Source organism: Sciurus vulgaris (assembly GCF_902686455.1).
Source record: "Sciurus vulgaris genome assembly, chromosome: 15".
In the NCBI taxonomy this organism is placed as follows: domain Eukaryota; kingdom Metazoa; phylum Chordata; class Mammalia; order Rodentia; family Sciuridae; genus Sciurus; species Sciurus vulgaris.
Genome location: NC_136476.1, coordinates 2,595,105 through 2,613,868, shown reverse-complemented (window position 1 = coordinate 2,613,868; position 18,764 = coordinate 2,595,105). Strand labels below are relative to the sequence as shown.

Sequence of the window (18,764 nt, the reverse complement as noted above, 5' to 3'; positions counted from 1 at the left end):
TTTACAAAAAAAAAAACCTGTTGAGACTGCATATGATTTAATTCCATTATCAAAAATTACATATAACTCCAAAAGATAAATGTACATTTAATGTGTATTTGAAAAAACCATGACAGTATACATCAAAGTCTTCAAATTTTTTTTTTTTTTTTTTTTTTTTTTTTTTATGGCTAAGAGTCCTAAAACATTTTACCTTGTATTTTCCCTGATCACAGCCACACAAAGTACTTTCCATGGTGTAGCTTCTCTGTACTCCTATCTCCCGCCAAACTACAACACGTGCTGTGGATTCTTTAGATTTTTCCACTACAAAGCTACAGCTGCTCATACAAAATGCTGGGGCAATGTGGCTCAGTATCTTAGGCAAAGTCTGTAAAAATAATTAGAAAAATTATAATAAAATACACCAAAAGGTTACTTTAATTTTATATTTTTAATTTTTAAAATATTTGCTGAAATCACAGTGATAAAATCAGGACCATGTGGATTGTCTGGCTATAACCCCTGATACTCAAACATCCAAATAATTCTTTTAAACTAATTTAGAATTTTCTACTGCACTAATCAAGTAGTACCCAGTTAATAAACACACTGGAGAAAGGATCACACTTAGAATAGCAACCAGTAAGCAGAATATAATCATTTAAGAAAACCATGATTAAAAATATAACAAAAACATATTCAAAATATGAAGAATATTTAGCCATGAACGACTGAGATTTAACACTAGAAATGTCAATCATCCCTAAAGTAATCAATAAACACAAGATAATCACAAAGCATTCAAAAATGTTTGTGACCTAAAGTTATTCTCAAGTCACCTCAAAGTATAAATATGGGAGTATACCTTGGAAATTTCTCAAAAAATTTTTAAAACGCTATAGTGGAGGAATAATCCAACATATATCAATCTAGATTGTATCTACAGTAAGATAAACTGTGATGCTGATTTAGGAACAAAGCTCTAGAAAAAAATGAAGTTCAGTAAAACTAATAAAAAATTATTACTAGTGATCATTTATTAAATATTGACACAAATGAATACCCACTGAGAAAAACAATCTGAAGTCATGCTTCATTAAACCCATAAGCCATTAAAAAAATCAACAAATATGATAAAAAGTCTTAAATTACCAAACATCATAACAAATTAGAAAATAAAGTTGTAATATACATAAAGAATTATTTTAAAAGCAATAATAATTAGAGGACAAATGCAAAATCCAAGAATATGAGGGAAGACATGAAACTCAAATACGATACTCAATCTCATTTATAATTATAGTTATATAAATAAAAATAATTAGATTTTATTTTCATGTGGCAAAGATGGTACAATACAGTAAGGATGTCGAGGAAAAACACTATCACTCATAGTATTTGGGATTACTAATTTGTATAATCCTGATGAAAGAAATTTGGCAGTACTAGTCAAATGACCAATAGGAGACTACAGAACAAATACAACTGGGTGTGCCGGTACAATAAAAACGAAAAAGCACAATGAAAATCTTGTGTAATTGTTAAAGATTGAGACAAATCCTGATAAGATGACCAGGAAAGACAATCACAAGGCATTATTATGTGACAAAGCAAATTGCTATGTACTGCTTACAAATATAAAGACTCCATATACTGTACGTATATACTTCCATGGAGAAATGTACTTAGAGGCAAGTTTTGTAACACGCATGGTACAAGTGACTAGTATTAAGAAAATGAGAGATGACAACTTTCACTTGCTACTTTTTTTTTCTTTTTCTTTTTTTGGAATCAGGGATTGAACTCAGGGGCACTGGACCACTGAACCACATCCCCAGCCCTATTTTGTATTTTATTTAGAGACAAGGTCTCACTGAGTTGCTTAGCACCTCACTGTTGCTGAGGCTGGCTTTGAACTTGTAATCCTCCTACCTCAGTCTCCCAAGCCACTGGGATTACAGGCGTGTGCCACATTGCCTGGCTACTACTTTTTATAAATCTGGAGTGTTCCCATTTTTACATCATTCTAATCATTTTATTTGGGAAAGGGGAAGAAGAGAGAGGGCATCAAAAAGAAAATAAGCTTTCAAGTTCTTCAAAAGCACAGTGGTATGTTACTCTAATGTTTTTTGGAAATAGGTGGGGTGTAGGCATCACTATGGTAAGAGAGACACTGTGATGGAACAAAAACAGAGGTCTTGAAGCAGGGATATCTCACTTCCAACCAAAGGCAAACCACTTTTTCACCAAGGCCTCAAGATGTGAACTGACCTGACTCAATGTAGAATTGCAATAATAATCTCTACCTACATCAGAAAAAAAAAACCCATATGAAAGTATACTAAAAGCTATTATAAGCACAGTTCAAATCAGGCAATAAAGTTGTTAAATATTTGTTCATATAATTAATTTGTCTATTCATTCAAAAAATATTTATCTAATGCCTAAGCATTGGAGATACTCATCAACCAAAAAAGTAAAGGTTGTTCCTAAGTCATCACAATGGTCTACAATCTACAATATTTGGAAATATTATAAGGTTCTTTAAAAGCCAATTGTTACTTTATTAAAGCTAAGTGACATATTTTCTTTCAATAAAGTGACTATCATAATACAATAGTAAAAGTTTGTTTTTAAACTTTTTATTTTAGATTAATGTTAAACTTAAAAGTTGTAAAAACATTACAAAGAATTGTTAATGTCTAGAGTTAACTATAATGTTAACTGTAGAATACCAGAACAAAAAATTAATATTGATTTAATACTATTAACTATATGATAGGCCTTTTCCAATTTCTTCAGTTTTTCTAATGCTCCTGTTTCAGGATGGATTTGTTTTAAGACCATACTTATGGTTGTTTTGTTACAGCATCAGTTGGAACTAACATACATGATCATCGAATTGTGTGAAACGATCTACTTTCTCTCTCACCTATACACAAAACACACATACACATTCCTTAATAATCTTGGAATGTAAGATGCTCACTAACATGTAAAGAATCTTAAGAGTCTTGAAGACAAGAAACAATATAAACTGTGTCAAATGTGAACACCAGACATATCTGGGCATAACACTATTTGGGGTGGTAGTGTCTGAAACGCCAGTTAACATCTTGACAAATTATTTAGGGGAAAAACTGTTTTATTCATCTTGCCTAACCTGCAGCATAATTTTATGTCTCCTTTCATAATAAATACCAGATATCTAAAAACAAAGAAGCCTGGGAGAAAAGAATTAGTAAAAACTTTTAAAAAGCAAGACTAATAGCTAATTTCTTAGTATGTCTTGTATTTATCTTCCCACCTCTGCCTGCCATCCATCAACTCATCAAATATTTATTGAGTGGTTGGGATGAATAAGGTTCTCTGCTACATAATAACAGTGTTCCCAAAAGTGAACAAATCAGACAGACCTTCCAGGCACATGAAGCTGACCATGTAGCATAAAGAGAAACATATTAACCAAATAATAACATACCAAAATTTAAATTACAATCTTTTTTGGACCCACATCCCCAACCCTTTTCATTTTTTAAAATTTTGAGATAGGGTCTTGCAAAGTGGTTTAGGACCTGGTTAAGTTGCTGAAGCTGGCTTTAAACATACGGATCCTCCTGCCTCAGACTCCCAAATTGCTGGGATGACAGATGTGCAACCACTATGCCTGGCTAAATTACAATTTTTCAGTGTTATGAAGAAGAAATAATCTTGTGAATGTGAGACCTGATTTCATTTTAGGGGACTAAGTAATAATTCCCTGAGAAGTCAAATATGATAAATGAGCAAGAAGGGTGGTTATGGTGCTGGTGTTCCAAGAGTCCTGCACATGGAAAGGCTGTGTGTGCTCTTTAATCTAGTTTTCTCTCCTCTGGGCCTCTCACTTTCACACATTGTTTATCTGGGTCTACATTAAATATTCCTTATTTCTCCTCTATATCCCTAAACTCTGCTAATCTAATTATTTAATGTCGCCTAACCTAATAAGGTTCTAAACTCTCTGAAGATAGTTGTTGAATGCTAGCACATCAGGCATTTCAGATACATCCTGAGGCTCTCACTACACCTTTATTCTGGGCTTTGTCTCTCTCTCTCTTGGATTTAATTGCCTCCTTCTTTCTCAGAATACTCCTTGATTCTGGCAAGAATATCTTCTGGTGTCTTCTAGAGAAAAATTATTTGTGAGGCAAATTTCTGAGACTTTCAATATCTGAGAAGACTCTTTTTTTACTTTCACACTTATTGACAGGTTAGCATATAAAGTTTATAGGTTGGAAACCTAGCTGAGAACTGAAAGCTTTGCTCCACAGAGATTTTGCTTCTAATGTTCCTATTAAAAAACATGATGCCATTCTGATATGAAATCCTTTATAGAAGGATCTGAAGACTTACAGAAGATGTATAACTTACCTATGCACATGAATGGTCAATTGGGAACAAGGAGAAATGTAAGAAAAAAATAATCTCATTCCTAGCTGCAACAAAACGTATTAAGTATTTGGGAATAAATCTAACAAAAATATCAGTCCTATGTGGAGAAATTTTATATCTTTATTTAAGTATATAAAAGAATTAAAAAGACAGGCAATGTCATAGGTAGCAATGCTGTACATTATCATAATAATAATTCTCTCCTGCTTAATTTGACAATGCCGATCCAAATCTCATCAAAGTTTATTCACAAACTGATCTTAGAATTCATAAGGAAGAAAAATAGAAGATTCAAGGGCATTTTTTTTAAATAAGAAAATCTGTCCTATTTGATTATCAATATTAATTATAAATTTACCACAATTAAAATGATATGGTATACAAAGAGAAAGAAACAAGAATGACTACAGTAGTTGTTGTCAATGACTACAGTTGTTTGTTGTCTCACAACAAACCCATGTTATATAAATAAGGCTTTATCAAATCCACAGAGGAAGGATGGATGTACTGTCTAGTAAATGGAGCTGAGATAACTGGAACTCCTGGGCAAAATAAGATCAGATCTCCATATCTCATATTTTAAAAATTCCAAATAGATGAAAAATCTATATGTGAAAAGAAAAAACTTTTAAAATGAAAAATCTGAAACAAAAATAGCATGATGTCAATATTTATTGAATCTGAGCAGTCTTTCATATGTAAAATTATTTTCTGTAGTTTACATGTTCAAAACTCAAAAACTCATGAATCATCTATAATTACCCTATATCCCATATCTTCTACAATATCACATGAAGAGGCATTATCATTGGTATGCCACACTGTCTCTTTGATGCTGCATCCATACATAAATACATTCTTCTTTCGAGAATGGCCATGATAATCACAATAAACCTTGAAAAGATAATAAATATTAAAAATTAAAAATCTTCAAATCCATTTTCTTCAAGTAAAGGTAGTTACTATCAAGCCAATGGACATCTCTGTATTCCTGGTCTATTTCAACAGAACCACCATTTAATAAGTAATAATATCTAGTTCTAGAAAGGACCTATGCTCAACTCTAACACTGTCCAATCATGTGAAGGTTTTACATCAAGCCAGTAGTTCTACTTTTTCTTTTGAATCTACCATTCACCATTGAAAAAAATAACAAATTCATTTATAGTTCAAATCTATAGCTATGAACACCATGGCCTCAAAGGTTTGCTAAAACATAACAATACTCTCATAAAAAACATTATTAAAAAGATTTAAATTTAAGTTTTAAGCTCATCATTTCAAAAATGAAAAATAAATGCTAGGATTCATGTTAATTTTATCATTCCATGAAGTTCTTCTGTATTTCCCAAAGGAAGATTAAATAATTTAAACACTAATACAACAGGAACATTCTAATCAAAAATGGTGAAAACAGAAGGAACATGTATATGAAGTCCAGAATGGTCTCACACCATGCCTGCCACTTTTCCCACATGTGTACTGCAGAACTTCAGAGATAATCAAAGAACTCAAATATTAGCTTCTACTAGTTTGAAATTTGAAAGATACACACTGTTACTTTAGTGTTACCAATATGCATAAATAAAACAGTAAAAGCCTTATAAGAATTATAAACAATCAACTTGATACAATAAGAAAATGAATTCGATATACTAATTTGACAACATAATTATTATGAAAGATAATAATAAAATAAAAAGATATTTTAAAGACTTGCTTCTGAAATTAACACTTGGCTTTTACAACCAGAAAATAATCTATATTATTTTATAATGTAAGTCATTAATCAATAAAAACATGTTTTTATTATACAAAGTAAAAACAAACATTGCCACTTACCAGAGGTAAACGTTTCACTGCAGCCAGGTATTGTAGCAGACCCTTAGCATGGTAAATTGTAGGATGTAAATCTGGATTTGGACTTTGCCACTGTCTATTCAAATCCTCTCCACTTAAAGAACAGCGGTGACTACATGTACATAAACACAAAGATACAAAAAACTGATACCAATAACCTTTCTATACCTAATTTAATTTTATGCCTTTATTCCAGTGTTTCAAATAGGTATAAATAGTGGGTTCAACTGAAAACACATTACATTCAGTTTACATTAAAAGTAAACATTTATTGAGCACTTGTTATATGCAAGAACTTGGGTCACATACAGTTAACTGTGATAGGCTTTTTAATTTATAATCAAAAGTTGTAAGTTATAGGAAAAATAATTCTCAATTCTGGTATTTTCTTCCATACTTTATAAAATTTGTTAATGGTCATATTCACTCAGACTACAAAATAACCATATGCTATACTAACATTCTATATTTTGATTGCACTAATTATTCTGTGCTCTCTAGGCTTTCCTGAGAAGGACAAGTATACATAAAGTAAATATTCTTGTAAAAATGTAAATACATTGTCACTTATTCATAAATGCTAAGTAATAGAGCCATGAAGCAAAAGCTTCAGCAAACAATCAGAAAGTGATAAAAGGTAAATAGAATTCTAAGGGGTCAATATGCTTTTGAGTTAAAAATAGACTTCTTTTTAGTTCCACAATCACAGACCATTAACTAAAAAGAAACTTTATTTTTAAAAAAGTTCAATAACTTCCTAAAATATAAAAAATACCCATGCTGCTTCTATTAAAAACATAAGATTTAGATAGTATCCTCATCTTTGAAGATGTTCATGACAGCTGGACTAAACTCAATCTTTTAGAAGCACTCCAAAGACCTTGTCAAATTGCCAGAATAAATTTAGTGTACTGACTATAAACTATATTCACTTAAAAAGTAATTATTTTCTAGTAATTACAGTCTAAAGAATTCCTTCTATCACAAAAAGTAAACAGGCTCAAAAGATTTTAAATCTTGGAACAACACAAGATCACACCATTAACAAATAAAAAGAGAATATAAGAAGCATGTGTTAAAAATCTTTCTTGTAGCCCGACACTGTGATTTTTCTAAAACAATTCAAGCAAAGAGAGATTTTATGAAATCATATTCTCTTGGATACAGAATTCTTAAAATATCATACTATTGCTAGCATATAAACATATTTTCACTTAAAAGTTTTATCTTAGATAAATTCCCCACTGAAAATGTGTTTGTTTTAGAAAAATCACTAGATATGTCTTCTAAATTAACCTGGACACTATTATTTCAACCTGTTTATAAAGGACATCCATAATAATCTATAAAATTTCTATAACTATTGCTTAACTTACTTTCCATTGATGACACCATCTGGATTTAGCATAGGGACAATTTTAAAAATATAGGATTCTCGCAAGCTCTGAGCAGTAGGGTTATTACTCATGAGATATTCCAATGTTCCTTTCATAACCCAACTTGCATTAGTTTCTCCAGGATGTACCCGAGCAGATAAGAAAACGTAAGGGCGATTTCCTAAAGTACACATAAAATCTCAAATTAAAATGAACAGCTGCTAAAAGAGTGTATTACATTTCATTTTGGGACTTCAATAATATCTCTCTCAACTGTGAATTCTGATATAAATTCACTGTGCATGTAGCATATACAAGCACTGCACTAGGCCCAATAGAGAAAGCAAATTAAAAAAAAAAAAAAAACCACAATATAAACCATGTCTTGAAGGAGCTTATAATATGAAATAAAACAATAAATAGTGTTTGAACAACATATTTACTTCCCAATGATAAATCTACATATAAAATCAGTTTTTTAATGTAAATCTGATTTTGATTTTGTAAAGAATAAGTAATTGAGAAAGTTTAACATATTATTTTTCAAATATCATGGGGTAAGAAGGAAAATATAATCTTATCCCCATTATCGTAAGCACAGGAAAAAAATCTGCTCAGAGATTTACCAAAACAATTTTTTTCACTATATATTTAAATGGGTCTAAAAATAATCACTCAATTCATTATTCATAATTTCATACAGAAAAGGTTCATTCTCCTTCCTGAAACTACTTTATCTTAGGCCTGATCTTAGAAGAGTTTATTTTTCATACCAGAGCTAGATTTGTGAGGCATTTTTAAAAATAAAAATGGCAAAGAAAAACAGTACCAGTACAGTGCCAATTAACAAACTTTGATAAGTCTGGCTGTTTATTATTTTATTTATAAATAAAATTAGTTGTCAGTTTTTCAATTTAATTTAAATTGGCGGCATTTCTACCTGAACTCTTAAAACCATTGTATTTTATCCTGAGTCTGATTTCTAAGGATAAGTACTAAAGAATATTAGCATCAAAAGGGACCTTGAAGAATATCTCAGGCAGCAGCCTTACTTTTAAGACATGGAAACTGAGGCAAGAGGTCGTCCAATGGGTAAGCAGTAGCAAGACCAAGACTAGAATTCAAGTTTTCTGATGTCTGTTCTTTGCATTATTTTCATTATAAAAAATACGTACAACAAAGAAAAATATGTGAGAATGAGTGATAATTTAAGTGAAGAAGACAGACTTACTGAATTGACAGATATGTTCATAATAATTAGACTCTGGCATTGCTGTTATAGTCACCAAGGGACAGCTGTTTCCAGACAAGGTTTCACATAACACATCTTTTCGAAAATAGATTTGCTGAGGATTGTGTGCTGATTCCAATTTTTGAAGATGCATCTTGATAAAAATTTAAAAGCAAAGTATATAATCATTTTTAAACTCCCTATGATATGTAGAAACAATGCATCCAGATTGCCGCATAAATAGAAGCGAATCCAATTCCTTTCTTATCCAAAACCCTCAAGGCCAGATGTACTTCAACATCAGTATTTGGGGAACTTGAAAAAGGTGGTAAAGTGTGTATACCATTGACTATGCAATACTACCAGCAGAGTTAGGTCAGGGGCAGCAGTTTTTAGAAACATATTGTTGTTTCTGCAGCAAAATGTGTGAAAAAACCCTAAGTGGAATCAGTATTCTAAATAAGTTCATAACCAGTTCAGATCAGGCTTTGTCAATCTGAATTATGAAAAGTCTCTGGTTTTCAAAACTTCTTGAATTTTAGAATTATAAGTGACTGCATAGCTGTAACAGCAATCTAAAATGTACAGAATAAAAATCATACAGCACAATTTTTTTAACAACCCTTTTTCTTGATTTCAAGATTAATACAGACTTACTGTAAAATGTCTGCAAGAAATACAGTGCAAAAGAAAATATTAAAACACCCACAACTCTATCACCTGGATTACTAAATACAGCATATATAACCAAAACCATAATTACATCTGACTTTTTATGATTTATTTTGCTACCTAATCATTTATACATATACTAACATTTATAATTATGAATATTATACCACCTCAAAAAATATATTGTCCAAACCCTTATTTTAGATACTTAGTTCTCACATTTTTGCCTATGTTCATTTGCATAATCACTACTGACTTGAGCAGTCATTTTTTGCCAAAAAGCACGTGGAACATTGGGGATACAATAATGAATAACTGGATCCTAGTGCTATGAGAGCCTGTAATAAGGAGAGGGAGTCTAGCCACCTCTGGGTAGTGAGGATAGGTCTTTTAGAGAAGGTTATACTTCAACTGAGATTCAAAGGATGAGTGAAGGGGACAGAGACAAGAATGCAGAGACAAGAATGAAGGGGGCAGAACAAGAACAGTTCAAAGAACTCAAAAAGTTAGAATAGAAAGAACGAGATTAAGAAACTGAGAACCTGATACAGAATGAAGGGCTAGTAAGACCAGTCTTTCCCAAAGCATGGTACGTACACTACCATTACTGGAAGTAACTATGCAATACACAAATATCCTTTTTAAAAATTTAATAGGTATGTATTTTACTGTGAATTAGGAAAAAAAAAAAGTCTAGCACATTACAACTGCAATTCTAAGGATAATAACTTAGGATGAGGATACATTTTAAAGAATGAACTATTTTAAAGTCTATTTTAAAATAAATATTAAACAACAGTTCAAACGGTATATGGAAATGGTAAACAAGTGAAAAATAAATGAAATCATGGTTAAGAACTTTAGACTTCACGCAAGGGCAAGAGTTTTAAATAGGGGATTATAAAATGAGATTTGCCATAAAAGAGCCCTCTGGCCACAGTGTGGAAAAGACCAAGGAAGAGCAAAGAGGGTAAAAGTGAATCCTAGGAACACAGGTAGGAAGAAGCTGGCAGTAGGACGGGTGAGGAACAATAATAATGTCTGGAAAGATCATGGTAGTAGGATTAAATGAAACAAGAATTCAAAATACATTAAAAGGTAAGATTAATAAAGAACAATAAATAACCAGGCAAATAAAAATGCCCCAAAGATACATTTTTAAAAACACATAAATAATTATTTTCCTAGGATGAATTACCCAAAAATAGAACTAAGTCATGAAGTATATAGTCTGATGCTATATTATTCAGCACAGAAAGATATCTGAACATTATACCTTTATTGTAGGTATAACCTTTATAAAAATGCCGAGGGTCATTTTGTATTCTTAGTCTGATACCACTGCAGACCACATGTTTTATTTTCTGCTAATAACTTGGAAGTTTGTTCCTAATCATAACGCTCCATTTCTTTTTTTGTAAATTGACCACAACTCTATGATCCTTGACCATTAGGGTTAACATTCTGTTTTAAGAATAACTCTTTAACAGTTGGTGATTTAATTACTTGATTTAAAAGTTCCACAAAACAATGCTTATACCCCATGTTCTAAGGAATCTGGATCTAGGATTACAAAATGAAACCTTTTGCTACAGAAAAAAATTCAAATAGTATCCACATTTTTCTATTATTCTGTTTTCTAGGAGATTCAATGTCCTAGTTGAAAAAAGTAGATGTCTCAACTAGTTAAAATTTGTAAATTGGGAATCTTAGAAAACTGTAGAAATATACAAGTGATGGGAAGCAAAGATCGTATTAAATTTTCTTCATATGTCTTTCAATAAGGATCACACACATTTTCCTTCTTTAACATTTCCAATAAATACTGTAAAATTTCTAACATTTTCAATATTGAACTTTCTTATTTTATTAAGGTATTTCATTAAGAGCAACTTTTCTTCAATTATCTGACACATACCATAATAAGCAATAATAGTCACAATAACAATTTAGAGTTCTCACCTGTAAAGTTGAATATGTATATGGATAGTGATAAGCAAAGTAGCAAACATCATCTTTATGTGGAAAATTGACAGTGAAAGTAATTGTATAGTAGGATTTTCCCTTTTGTCCACCTGCAGCAACTGAACTTCTTGAGAAATGATTTCTGCCATTAAAAAGCATAAAACAGGTTTATTTCATCCACATAAAAGTTCTGATTTTCCTTGTGACTTTTATTAAATAGAACTTAAAGGAAAAAAGAAAAAACCCAGTCTATAGAAAGTTTAATTTAAATATTTTATATAGACTTAGTACTAATGAAGCAGTAAACTTTTATCAGTCAACATTACTTATCACTTCTGGATTTACTAGTTAAATGAAACTCATAAGCTATACATCAGTAAAATTTTAAAACCCCATTCTATGACAACCACACACATTTCTGGATATGCCAATGATCATCAATGGCAGTTGCAACTATTAGATGAAAGATTAATGGACACCTTTACGGTGGATGGATCAGGCCCAATACTTGAATTTATTAATCAATCGTAAGATTACAAAGAAAAAATATCAGAGATTTTGTTTTCAAATGTGTTGCCATAGAAACTTACTAACCACCTATAAGGTATTCTTACCAAAAATCAAACCTGAAGTTGACTGAGTTGTAGGTCTAACTGCCAGTTTACAGGAAACTGGTAAGATGAAATTTGTTAATACCACAGATGTACTCAGTAAAATCCAACTGTGAAAAATTCTGCATAACAAATAATCCAGTTTCTTTAACAAATAAATTATAGAGATTTACAGAAAAGGGAAGCCTGTAAATTAAAAAGGACTACAGGGATACTTGAACAAAAATCAAATGTGATGCCCAGCATAGTAGTGCATGTCTGTAATCCCAGCAGACTGGGAGGCTGAGGCAGGAGGATCACAAATTCAAAGTCAGCCTCAGCAACTTAGTGAGACCCTTCTCTAAATAAAATATAAAAAAGGGCTGGGGATGTGGCTCAGTGGCTAAGCTCCTCTGGGCTCAATTTCCAGGACAAAGAAAAAAATCAAATGTGATATGTGATTAGCAAGGGATCAGATGGGCAGGTATCAGCTGACACAAGCCACTTTTCACAGGTATTTGATGGTTTTGTTTAGTTCAGTTAATTCTTCTGGTTCACTGGTGGTAGAAATAAATCACATTTCACTTCTTTTACACTTAAAAAATGTTATGTGATCTTTAGTTGAATTCTAACTGAAACAAACCCAACTACAAAATAATATTTCTGAGGCAACTAGAAGTTTGAACACTGGATATTTCATCATATTAAGTGCTTTTCTTAATTTTTCTAAGGTATAAAAATGGCATTGTGGTTTGACTGTCTTAAAAGATCTTTGACTTTTAGAGATATACATGTAACTATTTCTGGATAAAATGTGATATCTGGAAATTGCTTTAAAAGTCCACTGTGGAAGTAGGAGTGAAAGAGCAGCTAAAACAAAACCTGCTGTGTTGATAATTATTGAAACTGGGTGATGCACACATGTGGCATCATTATCCTATTTCCTGCTTTTATAAATGTTTGAAGATTCCATAATAAAACATTTTTAAATAACTTGGAGTTTTAAAGACTTCAAATATTGCTGATATTACACTTAACGATATTCTATCAACTTAATTTCTAAAATTCCAATCCTCCTGAAAAACCCAGGCCTATAGGTCATTAATGCACATAAATACTGAATATATTTTCACCCAAACTGATATATCCTTCATTAACTTAATCACTGTGTCTTGAATAGATATCCAATAATGAGGTACTAAGGATTAAGGAACATGCAAAACAAATTCAACTCTTCTCCCATGAAAGCTTAACATCTAATTGGAAAGGTATTTATATCACTACATAATAGCTCTTTAGCAGTTTTTATGTTATAAACCAGTAAAACACACATTAGCTTATATATTAGTGGAAGGTACTTGTATTCCATTTTAGAGGTAAGACAGACAAGCATCAGAGAACTAAGCTAATATAAAAAATTAAGACATAATGCAAAAGTACACTTTAATTCCTACTACCTCAATTTCAGGTTTCATAAAAAAAACTAAAACAGTGCCTATTACAAATGAAGTGGCTAAAAAATGTTTGTGGAATTAAATTGAACATCAGTTCTAGAACTTGGAGCAGCCAAGAGAAAAACCAAAAATTAATCAACCTTGCCATTACTCCTGACATAGTTTAGAGCAACTTGTCATGCTATGATCACTCATTCTGCAATATGAAAAAGCCTTCGATGGTTGATGGTTTCTATTATACAAAAGTAGAGAAGCATGAAAGAAATATTTTTCTGACACTGTTTTACCCTTTAATAGTCTATAAATCATTCTGCTGAAATCTAACCAAGCACCGCCCGATCATCACTGCTTAACTCCAACTTTATGAGAAATATATGAGTGACCAAAGAACATTTTTATATTAACCTACTATCAAAAGAAATATGAGAGTATTCAAATGCAGATGAAGTACATATATCTTTATTTCTGTTCCTCTCTTATTTACTACTTATTTTGTTAATAAATGTAGGAGAGGGAATCTTGCTGACATAAAGCCCAAAAAACATTTCTTAACCACCATATTAACAGAATTTAAGACACAGGTTTATCCAAAGCTATGACATAAATTGTTAAAATAGTTTAATTTTAGAAACTGTTACCATCTAACAAAGCTAAAAAAAATTTTTAAAAGATGTCATATTAATGCTGCTTAAATTTAATGCTGAGTAAGAATCCATTATACAGAAATTTCTAGACTGAGATTAATAGAGAAGCAACTGGATTCAAAAGTAGAAGTTATCTAGAAGCATTATATGAAAAATAGAGTAAAAATGGAAAGTAAGGTATATGAGACACCTAGATTATTTAGAAGTGGAGCTGAAGAACAATCTAATTATACTATAAATGTAGTGATATCTAGCACTTATTCTAGCTCACTAAAGTAGATTACCTAATGAATCAAAGATGAACTGTGTAAACTGATAAAATGTTAACTGCAAAAGATAATTCGGGTTAAAATATTTTAGAAATTAAAATAAGATAATTATTTGTGTGTTACTATAAAAAGGGAAAAGATAAGAATTATATTTGAAATAACAGGACCAAAAAAAACCCCTGCAAATTATTATTTATAATTTCTAATTTCAGTTTTATTAAATGAAGTTTAATAAAGCATAGCATCATGATTCAAAGAAAGCAATATTAATTATAGTTTTTGCCTTGACAGTGAAACAGAATAAAGTCAATATCCCCTTCTGTAAGCTGGTATCATGTTTTTCGAATACTTACTTATAGTAACAAATGTCAGTCCCCATACGAATCCACCATGGTCTGGCATTTAATGCTTCCTGAACTGAATACATGAGTGGTTGCATACCTTTGAGAGACAGAGGGGAAAAATATTTTTAAAAAAGAGAGAGAGAATTATTTTCAGAATTTCCAAGTTCAGAAAATCTGAAATAAATTGTTTTTTTTAACATGCATTTTAAAAGATACAAGAAATTTCTAATTTTTGATTTTTTTTAAATCTAAGTTAATATTACTTCTCATTTTAGTTTAAGATGGGATTATAACTGTAGAGTAAAAGTCTTTTCTATTAAATTTTCTGTATCAATTAATGATAACATATTCCTTAAAACCTATTTATTTTAATGAGTAAATCAGTCAAAAAATATATAAAAAACAGTAGACAACCTCTCTATTTACACTGAAGTAATTTTTTTTTATTTTTTAATTAAATAAAAAAAGCCAATAAAATGGCATGTTTGTTTCCCCCACCCCCACCCTTCTCCATAGAAATATGTGTCTGTAGTGGAGAGGAGGAAGAGAGATTGTAATAAAATAGGATTAAATATATTTTTCTTGGATATCTTTCCATACGAACTTTAGAATCATTTTAATTTAGTTTCCTAAAATGATGTACTAGGTTTCTAACTGGTATTGAATTAAACTCATATGTTAATTTTAGGAAGGCTGATAATTTTACTGAGATCTGATTTACATCCCTCAAATTCTAATTTAAGGATATAATTATTTTCTTCATTTTCTGGATATAGAACTATTTTGTTAAACTTAGCTGTATTTTTATAAGATTTTTCTTTTCATTTCTAACTGGCTATTTCAACAATGAAGAATTATTCATCTTTTAAAATTTATCATATGTTACATTAACCAATGCATACACTAATTTTTCCAGGTTTTTAAGTAGTCTCTTTGATTTTCTGGATATAAATAATTATATCATGTGTAATTTCAAATAATATATCTCCTCTTAGAGATTTATATCAACTTATTTTCTACTTTTATTACATTTAAATAAATCAACCTCAAGAAATGATGACAACTGGGCACAGTGGCGCACACCTATAATCCCAGCAATTTGGGGAGGCTGAGGCAGAGGATCACAAGTTTGAGGCAAGCCTCAGCAACTTAGCAAGATCCCATCTCAAAATAAAAACTAAAAAGTAGGCTGGGGATGTTCAGTAAGTGTGTGCCCTGGGTTCAATCTCTGGTACAAAAAAAAAGAAAGAAAGAAAAAAATGATGACAAACACAGTGGCAAGAACAATTCTTAATCAAACATTAAAATAAACATTTAATCAAAATGTTTTGCCATCCAATGCAACATCTGCCTCTCTTTTGCCAATTTTATCGTGCCTGGTAAATACAGCAAACATTGAATAATTTCTGTTTGCCAGCCTCTGCTCTGTTTTCACATACATTAAAAGTCATTAAATCCTAATAACCCTAGGTGACAAGTGTGATTACTATATACCCGAACATAAGTAGTTTCATCAGAATTCTTATTATATTTTAAGAGTTTTAATTAATTTATTAAATGCCTTTTCAGCATCTACTGAAGAACCACCAGGCTCTTCTCCTTTAAATTGTTGATACATTATGTTGGTAGGATTCCTAATGTGAACTATCTTTACATTCCAAGAAAATGCTATTTTTTTAATAGAAAGCAATTATATTCACTAATATTTAGAATTTTGCATCTAGATTTCTAAGTTGATCTTTTTTGAAATTACCTTTACCAAGTACTGATATCAAAACCCCACAAACAGGAAGGTTTTCAAGATGGTGGAAAAGAGATGGTTGCTTTCCTGGCTGCTCTGTGGCATGAAACCAAGAAAACTGACAGGCAGCTTCTCAGTAAAGTGGGTAAACAAAAATAAAAGGGGAGGGATATTTACTGAAATTTAATACTGGACATTCAAAGCAGATCAGGGACTCAGGAGGTTGGATATAATAAAATAAGGAATAAATCCCCAGCGCCACAGCTGCTGCTGCTGCTGCTAGAGACACCAGCCAGAGCAGTCCCTCCATGAACAAACTGGTGGAGGGATAGGGAATTAAAGGAACCCACATTTTTAGCACGCCTGAGATGTGTGTGGGTACAGGGAATCTAGAGATCAAAGACACTGCCTGATTAAACTAAAAGGCATGCTGTACAACATCCTTGTACAGGAAAGAAGCTGCACCTCTCCTGGCTGCACAAGGAGAACAGAGGGAGGAACCATTTTGCAGCTGTGGCACGGGGGGCTGGCAGCAGGGGGAGCCAATTCCTGGCAAACCTGATTTTGACCCAACATACCCACACTGCACAACATAGAGCATGCCAAGTGACCAGGAGAAAAACAACTGTGGAGAGAGGTTTACACAGGGGACTACTAGTTGCCGAAACCCACCTGGCTCTCCCCAACCCCTTTAATCTGACTGCTTTCAGGACCGGTTGGGGGAGACACCTGGCAGGAATTTGAAAGGGCAAGGTTAGGAGAGATTTGAGATTGGAGACGAGAAAACATGGGGTATACAGGTGATGGAGTAAACTAAGAGTTGGCTCTTCCACCACACGAATGGAACCCAGGGGAGATTCCTGGGGTGCAGTCTTCCAGCATGGACTGAAAATTTCCAGTCCTGAAGGTGAAATGATTTAAAATCTCCAGACTAACTGGCATGCAGCAAAGAAGCTGGAGCATAACTAAGCCTAAATCCCACCTCCAGGAGTTCCACCTCCGGGATTATCTCTCACTCCAGCAACCCCACCTTCGGGGTGGAGCATGCATCACACTCCAGATGACCCCATCTACCACAGCTCAAAAGGGAAGCTGAGAATCTTTTCAACTTGAATGGAAATAATTCTTTAACTTGTCATAGAGATCTTTTTTTTTTCTTTTTTCTTTACTCTGTGACCTTAATGGTTCAAGGACATTTATACATATTTATATTTGTTTGTTTCCCCTCATTTCTTGCATTTTTCAAGTCGGTTATTTTTCATGGATCAGTTTTCTGAGGACTAAGATTCTTGATTAGTATATTTCATTTTTGTTTCCATTATTTTTATTTTCAATTTTTAAAATTTTTACTTTTTATACATGTATTTTTCTCTGACATCTGTTTCCCTGATTTTCTTTCTCTCTTTTCTTCTGCTAACAGTCAATCTCTACTGTTCTCTTTTACTCTCCACTTAATTTTCTACATCTATCTTCTCTCCTCCTTCTTTATAATCACCATGTCCTACCTCACTTCTGTTATCTCCCTGTCCACTACTCAAAATTAGAAACACTTTTGCAAACAATGTTTTTATTGAAGGCAATAACAGATCATATAATTTCTGTTCACTGTGACAATTAACATTGTACATATCATAACAGGAACTGTTTGGTTAAATGCTATACACTGTTTGCATGGGTTGTTGTTCTTATGTCTCCCCTAAATGGTAAGGTCCTGGTAACTTTCAGTGATACTCTAAGTTCACAGGGTAGAAATTCTACTGCCTCAGACTGATATTGTTAGATGGACAGACATGCAAACAACATGAAAAAGAAAGGGGGGAAAAAAAAATCAACCCCCCAAATCAAGATACTCCAATAACTGAAACCATTGACACCACAGTGAAAGAAATGTCAGAGGAGTTTACAATGTACATAAAATGATTTGTGAAGTAAAGGGGATATACGAAGTGAAAGCAGAGAGAAAAATACAAAAAGTGTCATAATAACTAAGAGAACAAATTTGAAAAAAAGAAAGATAACTTCATAGAGAGAGAGATCCTGAAAATAAATCAGGCAGAAATCCTCAAAATGAAGGACTCAATAATTCAAATTAAAAATTCAATGGAATATCACCAACAAACTAGAATATGTAGAAGACAGAGTTTCAGGCAATGAAAACAAAACATAAAATCTTGAAAACAGAGTTGACCATGGAGAAAAGATGTT

General features: G+C 32.0%; 1 protein-coding gene across 1 annotated transcript in view; it reads right to left on the bottom strand.

The window, feature by feature from the left end:
* AGTPBP1 (ATP/GTP binding carboxypeptidase 1) overlaps positions 1-18,764 on the bottom strand; it is a 170,299-nt gene that overhangs the window by 23,273 nt on the left and 128,262 nt on the right. Inside the window, 7 exon segments of the mRNA XM_079113373.1 lie at positions 194-370; positions 5,176-5,307; positions 6,256-6,385; positions 7,650-7,830; positions 8,881-9,034; positions 11,515-11,659; positions 14,828-14,915. Of these exon segments, the coding sequence (XP_078969499.1) occupies positions 194-370; positions 5,176-5,307; positions 6,256-6,385; positions 7,650-7,830; positions 8,881-9,034; positions 11,515-11,659; positions 14,828-14,915 (1,007 nt within the window).